Below are 22,090 nucleotides of genomic sequence, written 5' to 3'. Positions count from 1 at the left end.
CATTGAACTCTTGTAGTCAGAAAAGAGAAATTCACATAGATAGTGATATTTTCATCTACATATTTAAAGCTTTTGTCATTTTTGTAGGTCTTTAAGTGGACAGGAGATAATATGTTTTTTATCAAAGGAGACATGGATTCACTAGCTTTTGGTGGTGGAGGGTAAGTCTCTTGAACATTTGACTGTGAGATTTTGAAAGAAACTTTAAAAATTCATTTGTGGGGCTTCCCTGGTGGTGCAGTGGTTGAGAGTCCGCCTGCCGATGCTGGGGAAACGGGTTCATGCCTCGGTCCGGGAGGATCCCACATGCCGCCGAATGGCTGGGCCCGTGAGCCATAGCCGCTGAGCCTGTGCGTCTGGAGCCTGTGCTCCGCAACGGGAGAGGCCACAACAGTGAGAGGCCCGCGTACCGGGAAAAAAAAAAAAAAAAATTCATTTGTGTTATTTATAAAATCAGCTATCTTTGGAAAGTTTTGACATTGGAATCCTAATTTATATATTATGACTAAGAAAGTATAATATTTGCAAGAAGGTGCTTGAGTGTAGTATTTGAAACTTTTGGTAGAATACTACTCATCTCAAAATGCTGTTTAGTTGATTCCCCTTTGATTAACCCTTTTGATTAAAACCCTTCTTTTAAAGTCTAGTGACTTCTTGATAGTTGAAAGAGAAATACACTAATCCCTTAGAACTTCTCAAATTTTCAGAAAACCATGGTGATATGTTCTTTCTCTCAATTTATAAAAAAGGTCTAAAATTTTTCATGTTATTCTACCCTGGAGACTATTTGGATTGATATTTTAGACAATAGAAATCTGTTTTCCTGTTAAAAATGTTAGTGACACCCCCACCCCCGATTTTCAGGGCTTGTTTTCTTTTTTTTTAACAGTATGAGTAATCAGCAGTTTGATTTGATTCTTTTGGCATAGCAAGCATTGTGAGAAACTTTGTTTTTTTGTTCTGGTATTCCAACTTCATTTAGTCTTCATGGTATTTGGGGGTAGCTTGCTCTACTGCCTCCTAGCCTAGACTCCTCAACTAGCCCTTAGCAAACACGACTTCCTTCATTTGTTATTTCTCTCTATCCTTCCGGATCGGAATAATGTATGCTAAATAACTCCTAAATTTATAGAAGTGTTATTTGTTTCCCACATTTCAGGATATATAATAATAATTCGTTCAGGCCACAGAATCTTGTTAGCCTGAATAGTCATCATCCTGAGTGATTCTAGCACATTCTCTTACAACTTCTCTATAGATAGGTATTCGGAAGACATGATTTCAGTGATTAAAAATTAACCGTGGTTATGATAGCCTTCTCTGAAGGACATAACCAGGTAACTAAAAACCATGTTATTTTTAGTTGTTGGAATTAGCTTATAATGTTTATATGTTCCAATTACACCTTTTTTGTTTGGGGAGAAGGCAGAGTCATTCGTCCCTACTCCAATGGTGGTCTTACATGTGATTCAGTTAGCTCTCCAGGAAAGCCTCACAAGCAAGTGGCTTATAATTTCAAGCTATTAAGGGTGCCTTTAGTCTTTGAAAGTAATGTACACAATGTCATTAGATATTTGCTGCAACTTAGTGTTAATGATGCAACGTGATTCCAGCAGCTAAACTCACCATTGGGTCAGTTGATAACAAATTAAGACAAGTTTACAGTCTTTGAAGGTGAGTACAGTCTCAGAAAATGGGAGCTGTAAGGACTTGATATTCCAGAATTCCAAACAGGAGCCCCAAAGAAATCAAAATCATGTGATGGACTGAATATAGGCTTTGGAGTCAGATAGACCTCATGCAAATTCCAGCTTCAACATAAATCACATGTGGGACCTTGAACAACTCAAGTCTAAAGTTTCCTCAGGTGTGAGTTAGAGATTGAACCCTTGGGCTTCCCTGGTGGCGCAGTGGTTGAGAGGCTGCTTGCCAATGCAGGGGACATGGGTTCGTGCCCTGGTCTGGGAGGATCCCACGTGCCGCGGAGCAGCTAGGCCCCATGAGCCATGGCCGTTGAGCCTGCGCCTCCGGAGGCTGTGCTCCACAGTGGGAGAGGCCGCAACAGTGAGAGGCCCACATACCTCAAAAAAAAGAAAAAGAGAGTGAACCCTTAACATTAACCACACATTTTATTTTAGATGATAGGGAGTTTTCATGTCGCTAAGAAACTCATGTTAAATATATTAAAACCAAACAGCAAAGAGAAATTCATAATACCAGGCAAAGAATAACAGAGTAGTACCTGCCTCAAAAGCTAATTCTATAATTTTAGAGGGTTCATCTTACTCCTTGATCTATATGTTAAGTGATTTTATAATGGGATATGAACAAAACAAAGTTGCCTTGTGCCACTTTGTGTAGAAAGGAGTAGGGAATGGTTTTGAAAAAAATTTTTAGAGTTGTTGAATATTGAAATGTCTCATTAAATTAATATTTTACAACCTCTGCAATTATTCTTTTACAACTTAGGGCATAAGTATTAAAAGATTTTTGTTAGAACGATTTTCTTCTATGTATTACAGGGGAGAATTTGCCCTGTGGCTTGATGGAGATCTCTACCATGGAAGAAGCCATTCTTGTAAAACATTTGGAAATCATACACTTTCTAAGAAGGAAGACTTCTTTATCCAAGACATTGAAATCTGGGCTTTTGAATGAATATAATGCTCTCTCTCTTAGCAGGATAATGGCCCAAACCTGACATGGACAAACAAGCATTGTTTGGAAAGTTCAAGAAGCAATACAATGTAACATGTAACTCATGCTTTAAAAATAGTTCATATCACCATTTCTTACAGCTATAATTTTGGAATTTATTTTTAAAATCATGTTTCTGTCCCAGAGGTCTTTAGGGTTAGACCATGGCGTGGGTCCCTGCAGTGTAACAGCTTAGGTTTTGTCAGAATTTTGGTAGCATTTTGATCATAGTGACCACCTCATCTATAATCCATGTTTTCTCAGTCTCCTAATAGGATGGTGCTCTTTTGTTGAACCTATTTTGGTTTATTATTTTTTTAAACTATATTGATTGTTTTAGTAGAGTAGTCTAACCTGGGATATTGAGGGAATGAAGACTAGGTACTGCTGTATCTGTGAGGTTGGCACAGGTGACTTTTCGACATGCTCCGCTTAGTTATTCTTATAAAGGAAAAAACACATGCCAAAACAATGCATACTTCATACACCACTGAGTTCTAGTTTTAATTCACAGTACAACATTCTCTTTATTAATTTTGCCTGTATTCTCAATTTCATTTTAATAAAAATGAAATTTGAGGAAAATTCTGATTGTAATAGACCACAGTGCACATGATCTGCGGGTTTGGGCATATGCTTTCATCGTTGAATTACCTGATAAAGAGTTATAAAATGACAGAGGAGAATGAGAACTTGATGATTCTACTGAATTTAATATATCAAGCAAGAAAATATACTATTTACATATTTGTAGCTTAGCAGGGCATTATCATAACTACAAAAACTAAGAGACAGATGCATATTTCGTCAACATATTGTGTCAGGTATACTGTTTTATAGTTCTGTTGTTTTAGCCTTGTTGCACACCAACTCCGAAAATAAGGTTCCTGTTCAAAAGAAAAGAAAAAAAAACCTTGTGATTTTTTTTTGAGTGGTATATGTTATTAATCACCATTAGCATTTGCTGTTATAAAAGGGCAATGATTATAGTAGAATATTGTAACTCAGTAGACTTGTTGAATATGCAAACTTACTGTCAAGTGACCTCAAAAAAAGAAAAGATAAAATATATCAGTAGTTCTTATCCTCTTTTGTAGGAAACCAGTAATAAGCCATTGCGGCAATAATTCATCAGTTAATTTCAAAGCTTCATGTAATGCAAAAAAATCCTGCCGTTATACATGTGACAGTGACCTTGTGCTGAAATTTCAGCTATTCCAGGTAAACATTGTATATTATCTTGTAAATTAATGTTTAAAGGTAGTTTTGTTCTTATAGAAAGTGTTGATTGCCAGGTTGCTTATAGCACTTTAAATTATTCTAAAAATGAAATTATAAGCCAAATATGTTGGCTTAAGTAGATTTAGTTGTATAGTACTTGGATATATTTAGATCTTTTGAAAGTTTAGATAATTATCTAAAGAAAGCATAATGCTAATGAAAAAGAAAATCTGATAATCTATTTAATATGCTATTGCCGAATATGAATAGAAATACAGGGCATCGTTTCCTTGTTTATGTAAAGCTCTCATTAAAAGTTACTACCAGTGTATAGATTAAATGTTTACAATATAGGGAACTGTAAATAAATATATCAGTTTCTTTCCCCCTTTGGTCTTCCACAGCAGTATTATTGTCTTTGTGGAGTTGACTAATCATAAAAAAATCCTGTATTGGATTTCAATTACAATAAGGTCATAGTGGTGTATACCAAATAAAATTAAATACATAAATATAAATTTGAGTTTGGATTTATTGAATAATCAAGTTATTTTTATATTTAAGAAGTCTGATTAAATGTACTACTGTCTTTTATATGTGAAAAATGGTTCTAGGAGCTATGGTGGTGGTGTGGTGGTGGTGTGGTGGTGGTAATAGTAATAATGATGGAAGGATGCATTCAAACAGAGGGAACAGCACAGTTTAAAAAATGGGGATGTACTTGGGTACTTGGCACATGAGGAAATGTAAGTCATTTGTTATTTTTAAATTATGTCCCTGGTTTTCTTGGTGGGGAGTGCATAGCAAGGTAAGACTAATTTCATAAAGAGCTCTGTTGTTGTGCAGTGTCAAAAAATTTAGATTTTTTTTAATCTCATAGGAGCGATTAAGAAAATTTGAGTGCAAGAATGTTATGATCAGATTTCCACTTTAGAAAGATGTCTGTGAAAAGTAGATTAGTAGAGAAACAAATTAGAGACAAGGACACTAATAAGACTGTTGAAAAGTCCAGAGCGAAAATGTTGAGGTCTGAACGAGAATAGTAGCAATAGTGATAAGAAAGGAGGCATGGATTTGAAACAAATTTAGGAATTAGGATTAACAAGATATGGTTATTAATTGGATGTCAGAAAGAGGTAAGGATAGCTCTCAGGTTTTTTTGTTAGGAATATATTATTCATCGAGATGCGTGATGTACAAAGAGTAGAAACAAGCAGCAGATAGGGAAGTTAGGTTAGTTGTGGAACTTATTATAGTATAATATGAGAAACTAGAGAACAGATTGGGGGCAGGGGGGAATTAATATTCTGTTCTGATAGATAAAAAAAAATTTTAAATCAACAACATATAGGTAGATGTTGAAGCCATAACCTGTGGATGATATGCCCTTGGAGATTATAGACTGAGTGAAAAGAGAATTCTTGAGATAGGTTTTGGGGGTATAGTAATATTAAGTGACAGGCAGAAGAAAAGGCTGTAAGCTTCCATCTCAAGCAGCTAGAAGAACAGTAACAAATTTAACCTAATGAAAATAGAAGGAAAAACGAAATAAAGATGTGAGCAAAAATCAATAAAATTTAAAACAAGCATACAGAACAGAAAATCTGAGAATAATAAAATTGTAAGCCTCCAGCAAGATTAAGAAAAAGATAAATCACTGTTAAGAATTTAAACGGAGACATCACTAGAACCAGTGAACCTTAAAGAGATAAGATATTGTGAAGAACTTTGCATCAATAAACTTGACAATGTAAATGAAACAGAAAAATGTTTTGGAAAACAGAATTTATTAAAAAATGATCCAAGAAGAAATAAAATTTTTGTATTAAAGAAACTGAATCTCTTAATTAAAAAAAAAAAAATCCTTCCCACAAAAAACTCAGGTCTGTATGCTTCCACTGGGTAATCCTTTTAAGTATTTAAGGAAAAATAAAGTATCAGTCTTACATGAACTCTTCCAGGGTACTGAGAAAAGGGAGAACTTATGTTATTGAGGCTAGCACCACCTTGATACCAAAACTTTACAATCCTTACCAAAAAAATTACAGAACAGCATGGTATGAGCATAGATACAAAATCCTATATAAAATATTCACAACTCAAATTTAGCAATGTATGAAAGAGTAATATATTACAACCGAATTGAGTTTATTCCAGGAAAGCAAACAGTAGTTATTTTTAAATTGGTATTGTTTTCCACATTTAAAGAAGAAAAATCCATGATCATCTCTACAGAAGCAAAAGAAGCATTTGATCAATTTCAGTGCCTGTTTATGATAAAAACTTAGCAAATTAGAAAAGAAGGGATCTTCCTCAATCTGATAGAAAAATATCCTTGAAAAATGTACAGGAAGCATCATCTTTAATGGTGAATTATTGAAGGTTTCCTCCCAGAAGTAGGAAACGTAACAATAATAACTGCTTTCACCACTTCTCTTCAACATTATCCTGGAAGTTCCAACCAGTTCAATAAAGCAAGATAAAAGGCATAAGGACTGGGAAGAAAAGACTTTAAATGTCATTTGTATAGGACACAATCGTGGACATAGAAAATTCCAAAAAGATCAAACTATTGAAATAATTTGATTTACCAAGGTCACTAAAGACAAGTTCAATATTAAAAAAAAGAGTAAAAACCCTTCTTTTTATTCTTTCTAAACCAATAGTTAGAAAATGAAGCTTAAAATACTGTCATTTTGCAATACCATTGAAAAAATCGGATATGTAACAAAAAGATAGACATAAGTAGGAAGGATATACCATGCTCATGATACGAAGACAAAATTGAAAGATGTCAGTTCTCTAAAATCAATCTGTATTGGCAGGGAAAATCTCAGCCAGGTTTATTTGTGGAAATTAAGCTGGTCTATAATTTATATGGAAATGTAAAGGCAAAGAACAGCTGAGGCAACAGTGAAGAATGAGGCTGTGGTCTTAAATACTAGATAATCAGGATCTATTAAAAAGGTGTTTAAAACAATGTGGTATTGGTCAAAGGCTATACAAAAGAATGGATTAAAGTCAAGAGTCTAGAAACAGACTGATTTTTTAAAAAGATGCTGCTGCTGCTTAGTGGAGAGAATGGTCTTTTCAATAAATGATGCTGGATTAATTGGATGTCTGTATGGAACAAAAAATCTTGACCTATCATACCACATACAAAAATTAATTACAGATTGTAGATCTAAATGTTAAAGGTAAAAAAATAATGCTTTTAGTTGAAAAATATAGGAGAATATCATCATGACTTTAGGATACACATACATTGGACAGAAAAGCACTAACTATAAAGGAAAAAATGGTAAATTATACTACATTAAAATGTTAAGAGCTTTTCATCAAAAGACATCATTAAAAATGAAAAGGCAGCCAACAGAGTAGAAGGTTCTTGTAATACACAGATCTAATGAAGGTCTCACATACACAACATACAAATGACTACGACTCAAACAAAAGACGGAAAAGGCAGAAGACTTTGGCAATTCCTAAAAGTATTAAAACAGCCAATAAGCGCTATTTTAAAAAGGAATGTGAAGTGGAATAACTTTGGAAAACATTTTTTGGCGGTACTCTACTAAAGCTAAATTTGGCCGGCAAATTTCAGTCCTTGCTATGTACCCAACAGTAATTGTGTATATTTGTTTACCAAAATATATGTACTAGAGTGTTTAAAAAAGAACTACTTGCTTTCTTTCTCCTCTCCTGACCATCGCCCTGCCCCCTCCATACATTCACCCATTCACCTGTTTTACTGAGTCTAATTTACTGCTTCCTCTGGCTCGTTCCTGGAAGTAATCAAGCACGTGGGCACTCTTCACTAGCAGAGTCTTGGTTCTTACAGCCAGCCCTCTGGTAAGGCGCACTGGTTTTCAAACCAGCTAAAGGGGCTCATCTTCCCAGTGTCGGACTCCAGGTCTGGGGGTGCCCAATATGTGTCTCGAGCCCCTCACTCCCCAGGCAGGATCCCCGAGCTTGTGATAGATCCCCCTCCTCTTTGTGTTCCCTGCTCAGGGCGCAGGCCCTGATCTGACAGCTTCTCCTCCCTTCCTACCTGGTTCTGTGTGAATCTTTCTTTAGAGCCTTTGTTGTAGAATAGCCTTTCTGCCAGTCTCCAGTTTGTTTTCAGTGAGAATTGCTCCACGTGAAGTTGTACTGTTGATGTGTTCCTGGGGTGAGGTGAGCTCAGCATTCTCCTACTCTCTGCCATCTTAATCTCCCCTGCAACCTTTCCCTTACTTTTTTCAGAGCTGCATCCATGTGTATGTACCATGCTTTTTTCGGCCATTTTCCTATATGTATTAGGTTATTGCATTATTTTACAATTAAAAATAGTACACTATGTTATGCATATGTATTTTCATATTGTTTGAGTTGTATCTTAAAAGGAAATTTGGGGATTGGAATTTATTGGTCAAAAAGTAAATGCAGGGCTTCCCTGGTGGCGCAGTGGTTGAGAGTCCGCCTGCTGATGCAGGGGACACGGGTTCGTTCCCCGGTCTGGGAAGATCCCACATGCCACAGAGCGGCTAGGCCCGTGAGCCATGGCCGCTGAGCCTGCGCGTCTGGAGCCTGTGCTCCACAATGGGAGAGGCCACAGCAGTGAGAGGCCCGCGTACCACAAAAAAAAAAAAAAAAAAAGTAAATGCAATGTGATTTTGTTAGATACAGAGGTGCCCCCCAAATCTGGGCACACAATGCCATGAGATAATCCTTGCTGGGATGATATGGAACCACAGCACTCTGAAAACCTCCAGGCCAGGAAGTGAGGTCCTACGGCGCATTTATAAATTAAATACTTCTGCAGACATTGTGTTCTTACTGTGTATCAAGAAACATCCTCGGTACTGGGAATGAAAATGTATATTCTAGGAGGCATCTGCATTAAGAGGCCACTTTAACATGGGCCAGATGGTTCGCTGCTTCTGTAATCCCTGAAAATAGTGACAATAAAGTACAGCGATACTTTCTCTAGCATGAGTTCCCACTGAAATGAAATTCTACTTTACACAGAATTATTCCCACATCGTGTGAGAAACAGTACCTAGTATATCTGTTGGTAGTATTAAAAAAAAGGGTGGGGGGGCTTCACTGGTGGAGCAGTGGTTAAGAATCCGCCTGCCAATGCAGGGGACACGGGTTCGAGCCCTGGTCTGGGAAGATCCCACATGCCGCGGAGCAACTAAGGCCGTGCACCACAACTACTGAGCCTGCGCTCTAGAGCCCACAAGCCACAACTGCTGAGCCCGCGTGCCACAACTACTGAAGCCCGTGCACCTAGAGCCTGTGCTCCTCAACAAGAGAAGCCACCGCAATGAGAAGCCCACGCACAACAAAGAGTAGCCCCTGCTCGCCACAGCTAGAGAAAGCCCGCGTACAGCAACGAAGACCCAACGCAGCCAAAAGTAAATAAATAAATTTATTTAAAAATATATATATTAAAAATAAAAATTCATTTAAAAAAAAAGGAACTTGAGTTGGGGAAGGGAAAGTAAAAGCAGAAGTAAAAATATAGTTGCAGCCTCATTTTCCAACACAGTGTTGGCGAGAAAGAAAGTCCGAGTGCCGACTTCCCTCCTGTTGATGTAAGTGGGCAAAGTGATAAGAAGGTGAACTTGGGAATCAGGAAGTCATAAAACTTCAAGTTAAAGAAATTAAAAGGCATCAAACATTTGGAGGTCCATACAGAAAAGGTTAAAAAAACAAAAATGTACCTTTCAGTAACCCCAAGCTCTTTAAACAGCTGATTGAAAGTTTTGAAAAATCCTGAAGATTTGGAAACCAACTGTACACTTATCCATTACTAGGAATTTAGAATTGCCAAAAGTAAAGTGCTATTGATAGTATATTTACTTTATATGTAATTATTTCATATGTTATTTGGTGACTGAAAATATGAGGACTTTCATTAACATGTTTGCCACCTGAGTTCTACTCATCTTTTTTTGTCTAAAAGCCTTAAGGTTTTCAACCATGGATTTTTCCTGTCATGGAGTTTTTTTAAGATAAAAATCTGTCATATAGCAGGCATTTTCCTCTAAGAAAACTTTCTGATGTTAGAGTCACACCTTATTCAGAAGAGTGTTAATGTAAGCTCTCTGAGAAGAAGACTTTTAAATTCCATCCTCACATTCAGACACACTGAACTTTGAATGATCTGCATCGATGCTTGCATAAACCGTTACCGTCCAGAGTTGGATATGCGCTGTCCACCGATTGTAGAAGTAGCCCGAGTTGCACTCTATAATTTTGTATTTCAAACACCAGAAAGTGGCATTGTGGAATATAACTTCAAAACAGTAATATAAAAACAAGAACATAAAGTACAAGAAAGTATCTTTTATTCTTGTGCCATGTTTTTAAGTTTGACATAGGTTTCACTGTTGTGATAAAAGTATACATCTTATATGAAATCCTACTTAGAAATATTAGTCATTAATTTGTAATTTAACAAATCTATTATGGAAACAAAAATGTGTAAACCTTCTTTAAGAAGATTTTTGGAACTTTCAGTTTGAAAGAGAATCATACATGAAAACAAGGATAACTCTTACAGTAGTTTAATCCATACTTTATATTAAACCTAATGCCTAACAATTATGAGTGTCTATTACTTTGAGGTATTATGCTTTGACATTAATTTCTGTATCTAACACCAAAGTGCTATAATATCATTTAGTAACTTCCATTGAATTCTGTAAGAATTGTAATCTCACAATTTTTATTCAATTTGTTTTTAAAATTATACAAGGCACATTAAATCTAATTGAGAACAATTGACAAGTAACAGATTAGTGCCAAATAAATTTGTCATCATTAAGCTATACTTCTTTCACTTTGGCAGGACTAATATTGCTGCTTTAGGACTTTCAGATATTTCAAAAAATTTGTTACAGCATGAAGTAAATTAAAATGTCTCAAGTCTGTTTCTGATCTACCCATGATTCTATCAGATTCTTCTACACTCAACATTCCAATTCATTGTAGCATTTTCTGTATTTCTACTTCAAACAGCATGACTCACTAAGGTTTTGAGAAAAAATAAAACTTCCCCAAGAAGTCCTGCAATGGCAGGTAAATCTAAATGTCTTACCTTTGCTCTGCTTTCATAGAGCAAGTGAACAAAATCGCCTTCTCTGCTGGCTCTAAGACCACCAGCAATGTCTTTTTATGTGATTTGTGCAAATCACATCAGAGAAGGGTGGCTAATTTCTGTTGGAAACCTATTAAATTCAAAGTCCACAGAGAAATTCCAGCATCTCATTTGAATACAACTTTTTATTTGTGTGCTTATTTTGTGTGCTTGTTTTTTAAGGGATAAAAATAATGGTACAAAGTCAAGCTTCCTAGAAAATTTTAAATTTAGTTTTGCCAAACTTGCTGGAATTTTTTTTTCCTGAACAATGACACATTGTAATATGTTTTGCTGATATTTCCCTGAAGTCAGCATTTTTCTTAGATATAATTGTTTATTTAAAGATTTATAGTAGTTGTGCAAAGAATAGCCAAACATTTTTGCCTAGAAGGGTAAATAGAATTTCAAATATTTATACTATTATATACAAATAGTCCTCGATGTCCTTTCTGAAATGCTTTGTGTGTGCTTAAATAGAGTGCCAAAAAAGTCAATCATGTAAAAATTGTTTAATATTTACCAACTTATTACAGAGCAGTTTGCATTTTACTTTTCACTACATTCACATTTAGCATTAAGACAAGAGTGGGTCAAGTTTGGCTTGTGCAGTTGAAGGTTCACTCAGTAGAGTAATCACAACATGGTCATCCCGGCCTTGCCATAACATCTCTCCTTCGAAGTCAACCAGTCCATGCTTCCTGGCACGCAGGAGAATGCCCACCACTTTATCTGAAATACGAATGTATCTGTCAAAGAGATCTCCAAAAGTAACCTGGATCTTGCCGTCCCGTCTGTGGTGAGCCATCGTTCGGATGATGAAGCACATGTCCATGACTTCTCTGTAGATGTGCTCCTCGGCTCTCTTGGCCCTTTCGGCAGTTTTGGTTCCTTCCTTGGGACGGCCGTAGCCTTCATCTCCTTTGTGCAGGCAGGTGGACATGGCCAACTCATAATCAAACTCTTCACTGAAAGGATTCAGCTTCTGAGATTGTCTGTGTTCATCAGCCCAGTGTTGCCATCTTTCTGTCAGGTTGCCCACTTGGCTGTATTTTTGCTGGGCTTTGCAGTTGAGTTTCTCTGTGACTCTATTTGCCCTAAAAGAGAGAGAGAGGATGAAGAATCAAAATATTGATATTTTAACACCCAAGTGTTGCTTTCTGTCTGTACTTCTTGTACATATGCATCTTAATGTAACTATAATTGTTTCATTATGAAAGAAATATGAACAATTCAAAAAAGTAAGAGATAAAAGAAGAAAAATCATATACAAGGCCACCATTGTTCTTAGTTTGAGGTATCTCCTTCTAGATTATTTTCTCTCTAAATAACAGTAATGTTTTAAGCTCTGTAAAATAATCATATTAAACTATTTCAAGAAAAAAGCTTCCTTACACAAATGTAATGCAAATATGTGTATCTTTTTTTTTTTAAAGAAGATGTTGGGGGTAAGAGTTTATTTATTTTTGCTGTGTTGGGTCTTTGTTTCTGTGCGAGGGCTTTCTCTAGTTGTGGCAAGCAGGGGCCACTCTTCATCGCGGTGCGCGGGCCTCTCACTGTTGCGGTCTCTCTTGTTGCGGAGCACAGGCTCCAGACGCGCAGGCTCAGTAGTTGTGGTTCACGGGCCTAGTTGCTCCGCGGCATGTGGGATCCTCCCAGACCAGGGCTCGAACCCGTGTCCCCTGCATTAGCAGGCAGATTCTCAACCACTGCGCCACCAGGGAAGCCCCAAATATGTGTATCTTAAAGTTGCATATTAGTAACATTTAGAACTGGACTTGAATGAGTGTATTAAGGGAATACACTTTACACAGGACATCAAGAAACAGTTATTTGCCCAAAATAAGCCTTGTATCGGCACACATACTCTGTAATATTTACTCATGTATAGATTTTTATATATGGATTTCTTTTTTTTTTTTGGGCCCCCTGCACAGCATGCGGATCTTCTTTCCCCGACTTGGGATGGAACCCGTGCCCCCTGCAGTGGAAGTGCGGAGTCTTAAGCACTGGACTGCCAGGGAAGTCCCTATACATGGATCTTTAATGAAGCATATCTATACTAGTATCTGTGATGTACCACAAATTTTGAAAAATCAAGCTGTATATATAGGAAACACCAGCTAGCAATAGTAACATTTATTGAACACAGTGTGCTGGCATTCTTCTAAACACTTTCTACTAATATTTCCACAACCATTTCATGAGATAGGTACTGTTAATCTCACTTCCCAGATGAGGAAACTGAGGCCAGAGGGGTTAAGTAACTTTGCTTAAAGTCACAAAGCTGTTAAGTGATGGGTCTGTGACTTGTACCAAAGTTAATCCGGCTCCAGAGCCTGTGTATAACTTCTGTGAAATGCTGCCCTAACCCAGCGGAAGAGGCAAGATTCAAACCCAGACTGTCTTAGGCAGCGTCAGTGCTCTTCCCTCTGTGTGATGATGCCACTCAGCCTGCCAGGACAGTGTCTAATATGTGGATGAGCTCTGTCTCAAATGTGTGTGTCTGCCCTTGCAGTTTGGAATGCATTTCTTATTAAAACAAAACAAAAACCAGCATTGGAAAGTGTAGACCAATAATGTCATGAGGGTGCAGATCTAATTTTAAAATGGCAAAATTTGTCTTTAACAGACTTTCCTGTCATTTCTGTATCTCCAATCTCCTAGACCTTTTTTCGAGGTCTCTTTGCCTTCATGAGTAAAGCATGAACTCTTGGACTGCCTAAAAGTCAGAAATTTGTATTCCTCATCTGTACAAGTGCCTCACCCATCCTTCTCCCCAGCTCCGAGTGGCTTCACGTGTGGAAGCGTTGGAAGTGGGAGATGTAGAGCAGGGTTGGATTTGCTTATGGCAATGGCATGCCCGAACTCAGCGGCCCCTGCTATCTGAACTCTCACAATTTGCTGTTCAAAACCCAGGAACGGGTCAGATGTGAGTCTTCCTCGCTATCCAGACTCACTTCCTGCAGTCTGGTCATTCAGATGCAGGAGGCTAACACTGGGTAGAGAGGCAAGCATACTTGCCTGAGCATTGTTTTCTTCGAAGAGGAAGGCCATCCACTAGATGGCGACCTTTCACTAATTCCCGTGGTTTGTGTCCTACACTTGCTGCATTGTTTCACTGTTGCAGTAGAATTCAAACTAGGAGTACATTGCTGAATATAACACTGCTCTTCTTTGTAATGACATGGACAAAAGTATATGACAAAGTTAATTGGGAAAAAGCAGCATACAAAAACTGTTTACACAATTATCACAACTTAAAAAAATCATACATGTATGGAAAAGTGCTAGGAGCTACACTGCCCTGAAGTGGAATGCATTTCCCTCAACCCTGCTGGTCCTCGTCTTCATCTGCATCTCCATAGACTGTCCCTGTTCAGCTGCTCAGATTATGGGCTGCTTGATCTCATGACCAAAGGAGAGGAAACACCTAGTGCCCTTGGAATGATGGCAATCCATGGCAGACATAGTCTTCAAAAACAAGCCCAAGGCTGGAACATCTTGCTGGAGAAGCGACTTGAAACATCTCAGAAGAAAGTGAAAAGAATAGCACGATTTATTAACTCATACTTTTTGTCTCCTGAGCACCACCTGTGGTTCTGTCCTATAGTATAAAACATAATACATCCTCCCTTGAAGGAGCTTCTGGGCACTTTGACATTCCTTCCATCCTCTAGTAAAGTACTTATGACAACTGCTGTGTGCCAGACAGTCTTTTAGGTACTCATTGAATATTCAATAATGAAAAAAGAATGACGAATAACCACTAAAAGACATTCATGAAAATCATCAGAGTGAACCAAATTTGAGTATATATGGTACAATTCTAACCATGTAAAATGTGTACACACCAGGCTGAAGAAATCAAGAGCATGTGCACAATTGAAAATAATTATGTTGGTATCTAGGTGACAGTTGATTTTTTTTTTCTTTTTCAAAATTCTCTTTCATGCTGGTATTATAGTTGACCCTTGAACAACACAGGCTTGAACTGCACAGGTCCACTTATACATGGATTTTTTTTTTTATAGTAAATACTACAGTACTACAGGATCCTCATCTTGTTGTTCAAGGGAACAATGGTGGGGGAGGGGTTCTGATCTTTCAAGCACTTGAAAATCCGAGTATAACTCTACACTTATACTGTATCCATGGTTCCACCTCCATAGAGTCAACCAACCATGGATTGTGTAATAGTGTTGCAAGCATTTATTTGAAAAATCTGCTTATAAGTGGACCCACACAGTTCAAACCCATGTTGTTTTGCATCAACTGTATTGATTTTAAAATTTACAAGAAGCAGAAAAATATTCAAATTATCATCCAGAGGTAATTTGTTTAAACTGTATGTTATATGGGTCTCTCATTCATTGATGTAGTATTTTTTCTTCTAATTTTAATTAGGAACTTAAATTCCCTGAGTGTTGACACTCTATGTCATTTGGGATAAGGGTTAGGGTTGGTGAGGTAATAACTCTTTGAAGAAGAGAAACATCTAAAAAAGCACCTACTAAATCTTAATTTCCATTTGTTTTATGGTCAAACTGTAATTTCCAGTAATAAGAGAAAAGGAAAGCAAAAGAATTGATCCTATTAGCAAGAATTAGAAAATAGACAAGGTTGTTTTAAAGAAGTACTAGAAGAAAATATATCTTAATGAGTATTTAATTTTCACTATCTTATAAACGTTCTATATTGTTTTAGTATTTCCAGTTTTTAAAAACTATGGAAGTTTCAGGTTTAAATCAGGATTAGAAAGTCTTATACCTTGAGTATCCTCCTGATCAATGAGTGTAAGACTTAATATATCAGCTTATCCTGTTTTTCTAAATTTCAAGTAAAAATGTGAATAATAGTTTAGATTGAGCTTTAGAAAGACAATCTCTTACACATTTACAGAAGCAAAGCGATATTCAAAGACTAGCACCACATCCATACCTTAGGCTAGAACACTTCTCTGTCAGTAAACTGAAGAACTTCTGCCACCCTTTCCAACTTCTCAGGGAAGTTCTGGGGAGAATCTGCTCCTCTGTCCACTGGTTTGCTTGCCCTTCACCACAGGAAGTATAGCCAATTTGGTTAATGGGAGATTGATATCTACAGGGTCACACTTTTCAGAAGCAGGGTGACTGAATTCAAAACTGTGCTCTCCTTTCTGTTATCAGCCAGGTTTGGGAGCCAAGCCTGTGCTTCTCCTTGCAGATTGGCAACTGTCCTCAGAGTCCATGGAAAGGGTTCCAAGCTCGAGAATTGGGGGCAAATATTAGAAAGCCATACTTTCCCCTTCATTTCTAGCAAATATCTTCAATATAGTTGTACCAAAACACTACAGTTTGGGAGTTATTGGGATTCCACTAATTAAGCTGATGCTTTGATCTCCATTTGATTTCTTGAGTCCACTCTGTCCTCAGAGAATCAGTCTAACACAGTGGTTAAGAATGCAAGCCCCGGCATCAGCCTTCCCAGTGTCATCACTTACTAGCTCTATGACTTGTATACATCTCCTCACTCAGTTCCCTTTTCTATAAAACGCTCAGCCATTAGTATTTTTGCTAAACAGAACTTGGAGGAGAGAATGGATGAGTGATTGTCATTTCAATATTGCATCATTACTGTATGGGAGATAAAATTTCCTTTGTCTAAAGGAGATGGACCAAACAAGTCACATAGCTATACAATCAAAAGACTGAATATTTAAAAAATAAAGCATAAAATAGAAATCATTTTCATGGTAAAGCCCCAGGTAGTAAAACTCTACTGGTGAAGAATATTTCTACTTTCTACCAAACCTGCCTTGTCTCTGTTATCCATAGAACATCTTAACCACCAAGAAAACTTTTTTTCTACTTAAATATTCGTGACACATAATTTTCTCCCTGTTAGTGGATATGGGGAAAGAATGGTGCTTAGAATTAAAAATAAATGAACAAAACCCCCTTTCCCATAGGCCTCCTCAATAATGCCACATTCATTTCTCAAGCAGTATGTGAGAGTCCCATCAGGTAAAAAGTCCTATTGGGCTTCTGCTGAAGCTTCCTGAGCATAGCTAGGATTACTGCTGACATCCAGAGCTGCTGTTGCTGTGTACAACATTCTGGTACCCTACGTATTCTAAGACTAAGGGAAAGGAACCAAAGAAGGAAGGAAGGGATTTCATTCCCATTCTCCTCCCCAAACCCTGAGAGCCAATCTCCTAGCATCTCATAGTGTTGGGATCACCAGGGCTGGCCCCTTGCATTATAATGAGTACAACTTATTAAGTAGCTTTCCTGGGTCCGTTGCTTTACATAATTAATACCAAAATAACTCTATGATTATCACATCTATTTTTTTTAGTTGAGTACAAAGAAACTTAGGATTTGCCAGAGTGACCATGATTCAAATCTGTCTCTCATTCAAAGGTATCTCTCTATCACACTAAGAAGGTGTCCATGTACATGTCTGTTTGGGGGAACCAACAGAAGGGTCCGGTATGGAAGTTCTCACTTCCAGGTGAGACAGTTTAGAGTAGTGGTCAAGAGGGTGGGCTCTGGATCCAGAGTGCCTGGGTTCAAACCCCATGGGCTGTACAATCTTATACAAATTCGCTAATACTTCTTTGTCTTATGTTCCCATCTATCCAATGAGGATAATGACTGTGCCTACCCCATGAGAATGTTTTGAGGATTAAATGAATAAATACTTAGAAGAGTGCCAAAGAAAGTACATGCGTTGGAGATTGGTCCCAACTGTCACTTCCCTACCTCTGGCCAATTCAAAACATGCTGACAGTAAGATCGTCATTGTGCCACCCTTAGTCTTTATTCCGTTGGGTTTATTCGGTTCTATTGTTTTGTTTTGTAGCACACGCCCCCCCCCCCCAAATTCACAAGGCCAAAACTTAGACTATGGTTCCATATGGTCTGGTAGAATAGTGATTTCTGATTGTGAATTCCTATGTGAATGTAAATAGAGCACAAATCTAGATCTCTGAGTGCATCCTCAAGGTGCTGCCTGAGAAGTAGCGTCATGTCTGGTTCCAAAGCATTACATTTAGAGACAGGCATACACATCTCAGGTCACTAACTTGCTGAGTGAAATTTCCCTCTGAGCTTCAGTGCTCTCATCCCTAAAACGGGATATTACCTACCTCATTGTGAGAGTTCTAAGGACAAAGCACGTAAGATACCCACAGCACACACTAGATGCACGTGGAATTATCATTATCTACGTTTGCCATTTCATTTTTCTTGAAAGCTTTCAATATAATAGTGCTAATTCTTTCAAAACATCTTTAAAGTCACAAACTGACAGCTTTTTGTCAAATAAGGTAACCAGTTTTGTTCTTTACTTTCTGATTATATCATAAAAGTTGAAAAACACACCTACACATCTAACCGTTCCCAGAAGGAGTCGGTTTATAATTATTCTCCACATCTGAGACTTTTCCTATATTCTGACATCCTGTGGTTGTTGAATGAGAAATCCTGACTTTCTGTTACGTGGAGGCAGCTACTGTCTTGAAACAAAACATGCGTTTCTTGTCAGACTAAAGTATCAGTTTGAGTCAGTGTGTGTGTGTGTGTGTGCGTGCGTGCATTTAGTTGTTTTCGGATTGTGATATTTTAATTACCTAGCTTTTATAGCATTTCTATCTTTGTTTATAAGCAGAACAAAATTTTCTGAAGGTTTGAAAAATTGCTAAATAATAAAATCTATATGAGGAGTAATAACCTTCATATAGTGGGCTTATGTGCAGGCACTGTGCTAAATTCTCCTCTCCTCCCAATACCACAGAATTTATTCCAAAAGGTTACTGTTGCCATTGTTTTACAAAGGAGGAAATGGGTTTAGAAGAATAAGCCATTTTTTTGTGTGGTGAGAACATTTAAGAGATATTCTCTTAGCAACTTTCAAGTGCATAATACAGTATTGTTAACTATAGTCAGGGCAGAGCTGGAATCTGAACTTGGGTCTGTCTGACTTCAGAGCCTGCTTTGACGTCAGACAGCAGCTTCCCACCTGTATACAGGCTCACAGAAATCCGTGTTCCAGGGGCACTATTTGGGTAGATGTGTCTCTTGAAAATATTGTAGACTGATTTTGGACAAGGGAAAGGTTTCTCCACTCAGTCTACCAGTAAATACTTGTCTCTGCAGAAAAATAAGCCAATTTGTTACTCATTATAGAATTGACTTAAAAATTTTTCCCAAAGCAGATACCCCTCTCCGGTGGCTTCAGATTTGTTGTGGCTAAACCTGGAGTGTTCAAAAAGAGAAAGGAGAAACCAAATAGTGCAGGCCCTTGGCCCAAAGGTCCATAGCTGAGCTTGGTCCTGCCCTCCTAGCCCAGGGGCGTGCCTTTCCCCAGACCTCGCTGCCTGCCCGAGCTGTGAGATTCTCACTCTGACTTTGGTGGTCCTTCCCTGCTCTCTGGGATTCCCGCAGCTGCCTGGGGCTCAGGAGCGGGATAAGGAGTTGGGAGATGCATTCACTTACTGGAAGGGCAAGGGGCGTTTGATTCTGGCAGTGGCCACCCGCTCTCCATCCAGCTCCAGCCTCCCCTCCGTCTCCCCTCCGTAGCCGCTGTCCTCTGTGTCTACGCTGCTGCTCCTGCACTTGGGCCCTTCCCGTTCCTCCTGTCCCATCTCTTTCCAGCCTTCGATGAGCTCAGATACCAGGCTGGCACATTTTCTCCTCCGCGTCGGGGAGCCATGGCCGCAGAGAATTCTGTCCATTTCGCTCTCTGGCTGCCCAGCTTCAGGCGTGTCCCCATCCTTCTCGTATCTGTGGCTGAGGTGGCCCACATCCCCTCCTCTCTCGTAAGCCTTGCTGACCACTGTTTTGGTCACCTCTTTCCTTCTGATCTGAGACACCTCGGTGGCTTCCTCTGAGCTTGGTCCATCTCCGTGTTCCTCTGGCTTTGGGGAGGAAGACTTTGGGGCCCTCTGAGCTTTCCGGTGGGTGGTGGGATGGATCACTGGTCCAGAAGCTTGGGGTGGGTTCTGGGTCCCTCCTGGCATCCAGCCTGTGGGCTCCTGGGCCTGCCTGATGCTGTTCTCATTGGCCCACTGCTGCCAACCTCGGGCCAAGCTGATAACCAAGGTGGCTGTGCGTACCTTCCGGAGGGCACTCTTGGCTGGCCCCTCCTCCCTTTCCTTTTCCCCTGGAGCCATGCTACCTTCCTCTTCTCTGCTGCTAGCCTGGGCACTGGCTAAAATGAGTGGGGGCCGGTGGAGGGCCTGGGATTTAAATAGAAGTGGGACGTGGGGTGGGAAGAGAATTTGGTCACGGTGGAAACTATGTTAAGCACTTCTTGCCAAGATGCAGTGCCTTCCCTGTGATGGTGTGCTTTTTTTAAACCCTGACAGCTCCAGTTTCATCAGAGCAGAGGGACATCTCTGTTGGTAAAAGACAGTGATAGGATCATGCCCTTTCTTCTCCAAGTGCCAGAGTGGAAATTACTAGATCCGATCATGTGCTCAGCCTTAGGTTTTTCCTGACCTTAAAATATGGTCCTACCATTTATAGGAGCATAAAATACATGCACAAGTTGTGCTGGGAACATCATAGGCTTGTTTCCATTGAAACCTCAACAGCTTTCAGTATAGCTCTTAGTCCCCATTTTATAGCTGAATACAGTGACACGTAACTTCCTATAGCGAATAATATCTGAGACTCACACCCAGATGTCTGATGTAGGGCACGTGCCTCTTTTCTCTCTACTCATCAAGGGTCCTAAGTAGCCGTTTTCTTTTTGTCTTCAGCTCTATTCGATACAGACTTTAGAAGTCACCCCATCCAACCTCCATTTACCAGGTGAGAAAATTGAGGCCCAGATAAGGGGGGAGACAAGGGCCTGGTGTTATAGTCCCACGTTTGAATTATTTTATAGACAAATCCTATTAATACACGAGACGGTAGTCAAAATTTTGGTCCAATTATTTTTTTAAAAAATCTTTAAATTGAGACCTACACACACACTGAACTTCAGAGATTATTACAACAAATCTTTTCAAATGTTTTGTTAAAGCAGACTATTTAAAGACAAAATAAGTGAATGCTATCAGAAGCAACCCCTACCCGAACTTTTGTTTTGAATAACACAACCTTCCTTAGCAGAACTTCAAGTTCATGCAGAAAAACCATTTTTTCAATTCTCAGAACAAAGACCTGAAATATAGTTTTTAAAAAAGGACTGGATAGATAGGGCACTTGGACAGGAAAATAACCATCTATTAAGTGTCCTAAACCAGGTAAAAATGCTCAGGGCTCAACACTGAGTAATAAAGTAAGACAAATAGAATTTTTTCTTCATACAACAGTTCTATAGATTTTTTAACTGTATACTTTCCTCCAATCTTGACATGTAGTTAACCACACTGATTGAAAACCGCTGTCTAAGACCATAAAAAGGTAAGAACTTTAATTACTTCTGATTGTGAGACAAATTTATTTAAAAAAATATGTTGATGTCAGTTTTCCATCCTGTAGGTCATTTACCTCCCAGGATTAAGACAATTGGGGAGACGATTTACTACTCTATTCTAGAAATCTGTCAGATGTGTTTTTAGAGTTCAACAGCATCTGAAAATGTTAACTGTGGTCCGACAATGCAGAGACAAAATCCCTCTTGATTAAGAGGAAATTGGATCACAAGAAAAGAAAACTATGACAAAGATTTCAATCTGAGTCTGAAATTTCTGGCATTCTTTCTTAGAATGTAGACACACTGCAGACTGTTTCGTTCCTGTTAGATTCCCTTCAGCTACTTGGAATGCCTTGGGAAGGAATGGGGTTCCTCAGAGATGCCCATGAACTCAACCCAGGACCAGGCTAATTTATAACTCCCCAAGGACTTTTCTGCTTCCCTGCCCACACCTGTTCCACATTCAATTCTTATAGGGAGAGAATGGAAACAGCAAAATGTTACTAGTCTTTCACATGTTAACAGGCATTGCAGTCAGCTGCCTGGGCTTAGGGCTATCAGCAGATAGTCTTGGCAAAAACAGGCAGCTACTAAAAGAATCTGGTCATTCCTTCTGAGATTTTGCTTCCACAG

At 38.6% G+C, this 22,090-nt stretch overlaps 2 protein-coding genes across 9 annotated transcripts in view; one reads left to right on the top strand and one right to left on the bottom strand.

The window, feature by feature from the left end:
- Positions 1-4,306, top strand: part of OXR1 (oxidation resistance 1) — a 455,696-nt gene extending 451,390 nt beyond the window's left edge. For all 8 annotated transcript variants that reach the window (XM_082674597.1, XM_082674595.1, XM_082674598.1 and 5 more), the window contains 2 exons: positions 88-161; positions 2,523-4,306. In XM_082674597.1, the coding sequence (XP_082530723.1) occupies positions 88-161; positions 2,523-2,658 (210 nt within the window). In that variant the 3' untranslated portion in view covers positions 2,659-4,306. The remainder of the gene's footprint in view (positions 1-87; positions 162-2,522) is intronic.
- A 5,963-nt stretch (positions 4,307-10,269) lies between these two features.
- Positions 10,270-20,219, bottom strand: ABRA (actin binding Rho activating protein). Its single transcript, XM_082675061.1, has 2 exons — positions 19,528-20,219; positions 10,270-12,144 (listed from the first exon to the last, which is right to left on the bottom strand). Exons 1-2 carry the CDS (start codon positions 20,202-20,204, stop codon positions 11,625-11,627), a joined length of 1,197 nt encoding a protein of 398 aa, XP_082531187.1. The 5' UTR covers positions 20,205-20,219; the 3' UTR covers positions 10,270-11,624.
- Positions 20,220-22,090: the final 1,871 nt, after the last annotated feature.

This window comes from Grampus griseus, assembly GCF_964374135.1.
Source record: "Grampus griseus genome assembly, chromosome: 17".
NCBI classification, from domain to species: domain Eukaryota; kingdom Metazoa; phylum Chordata; class Mammalia; order Artiodactyla; family Delphinidae; genus Grampus; species Grampus griseus.
This window is presented reverse-complemented; position numbering and strand designations above follow the sequence as displayed.

Coding starts and splice junctions, on each gene's coding strand:
- ABRA (XM_082675061.1), bottom strand. CDS start 20,204: ATGGCTCCAGGGGAAAAGGAAAGGGAGGAGGGGCCAGCCAAGAGTGCC. Junction 12,145..19,527: donor AAACGCCCCTTGCCCTTCCA/GTAAGTGAATGC, acceptor TCTCTCTTTTAG/GGCAAATAGAGTCACAGAGA.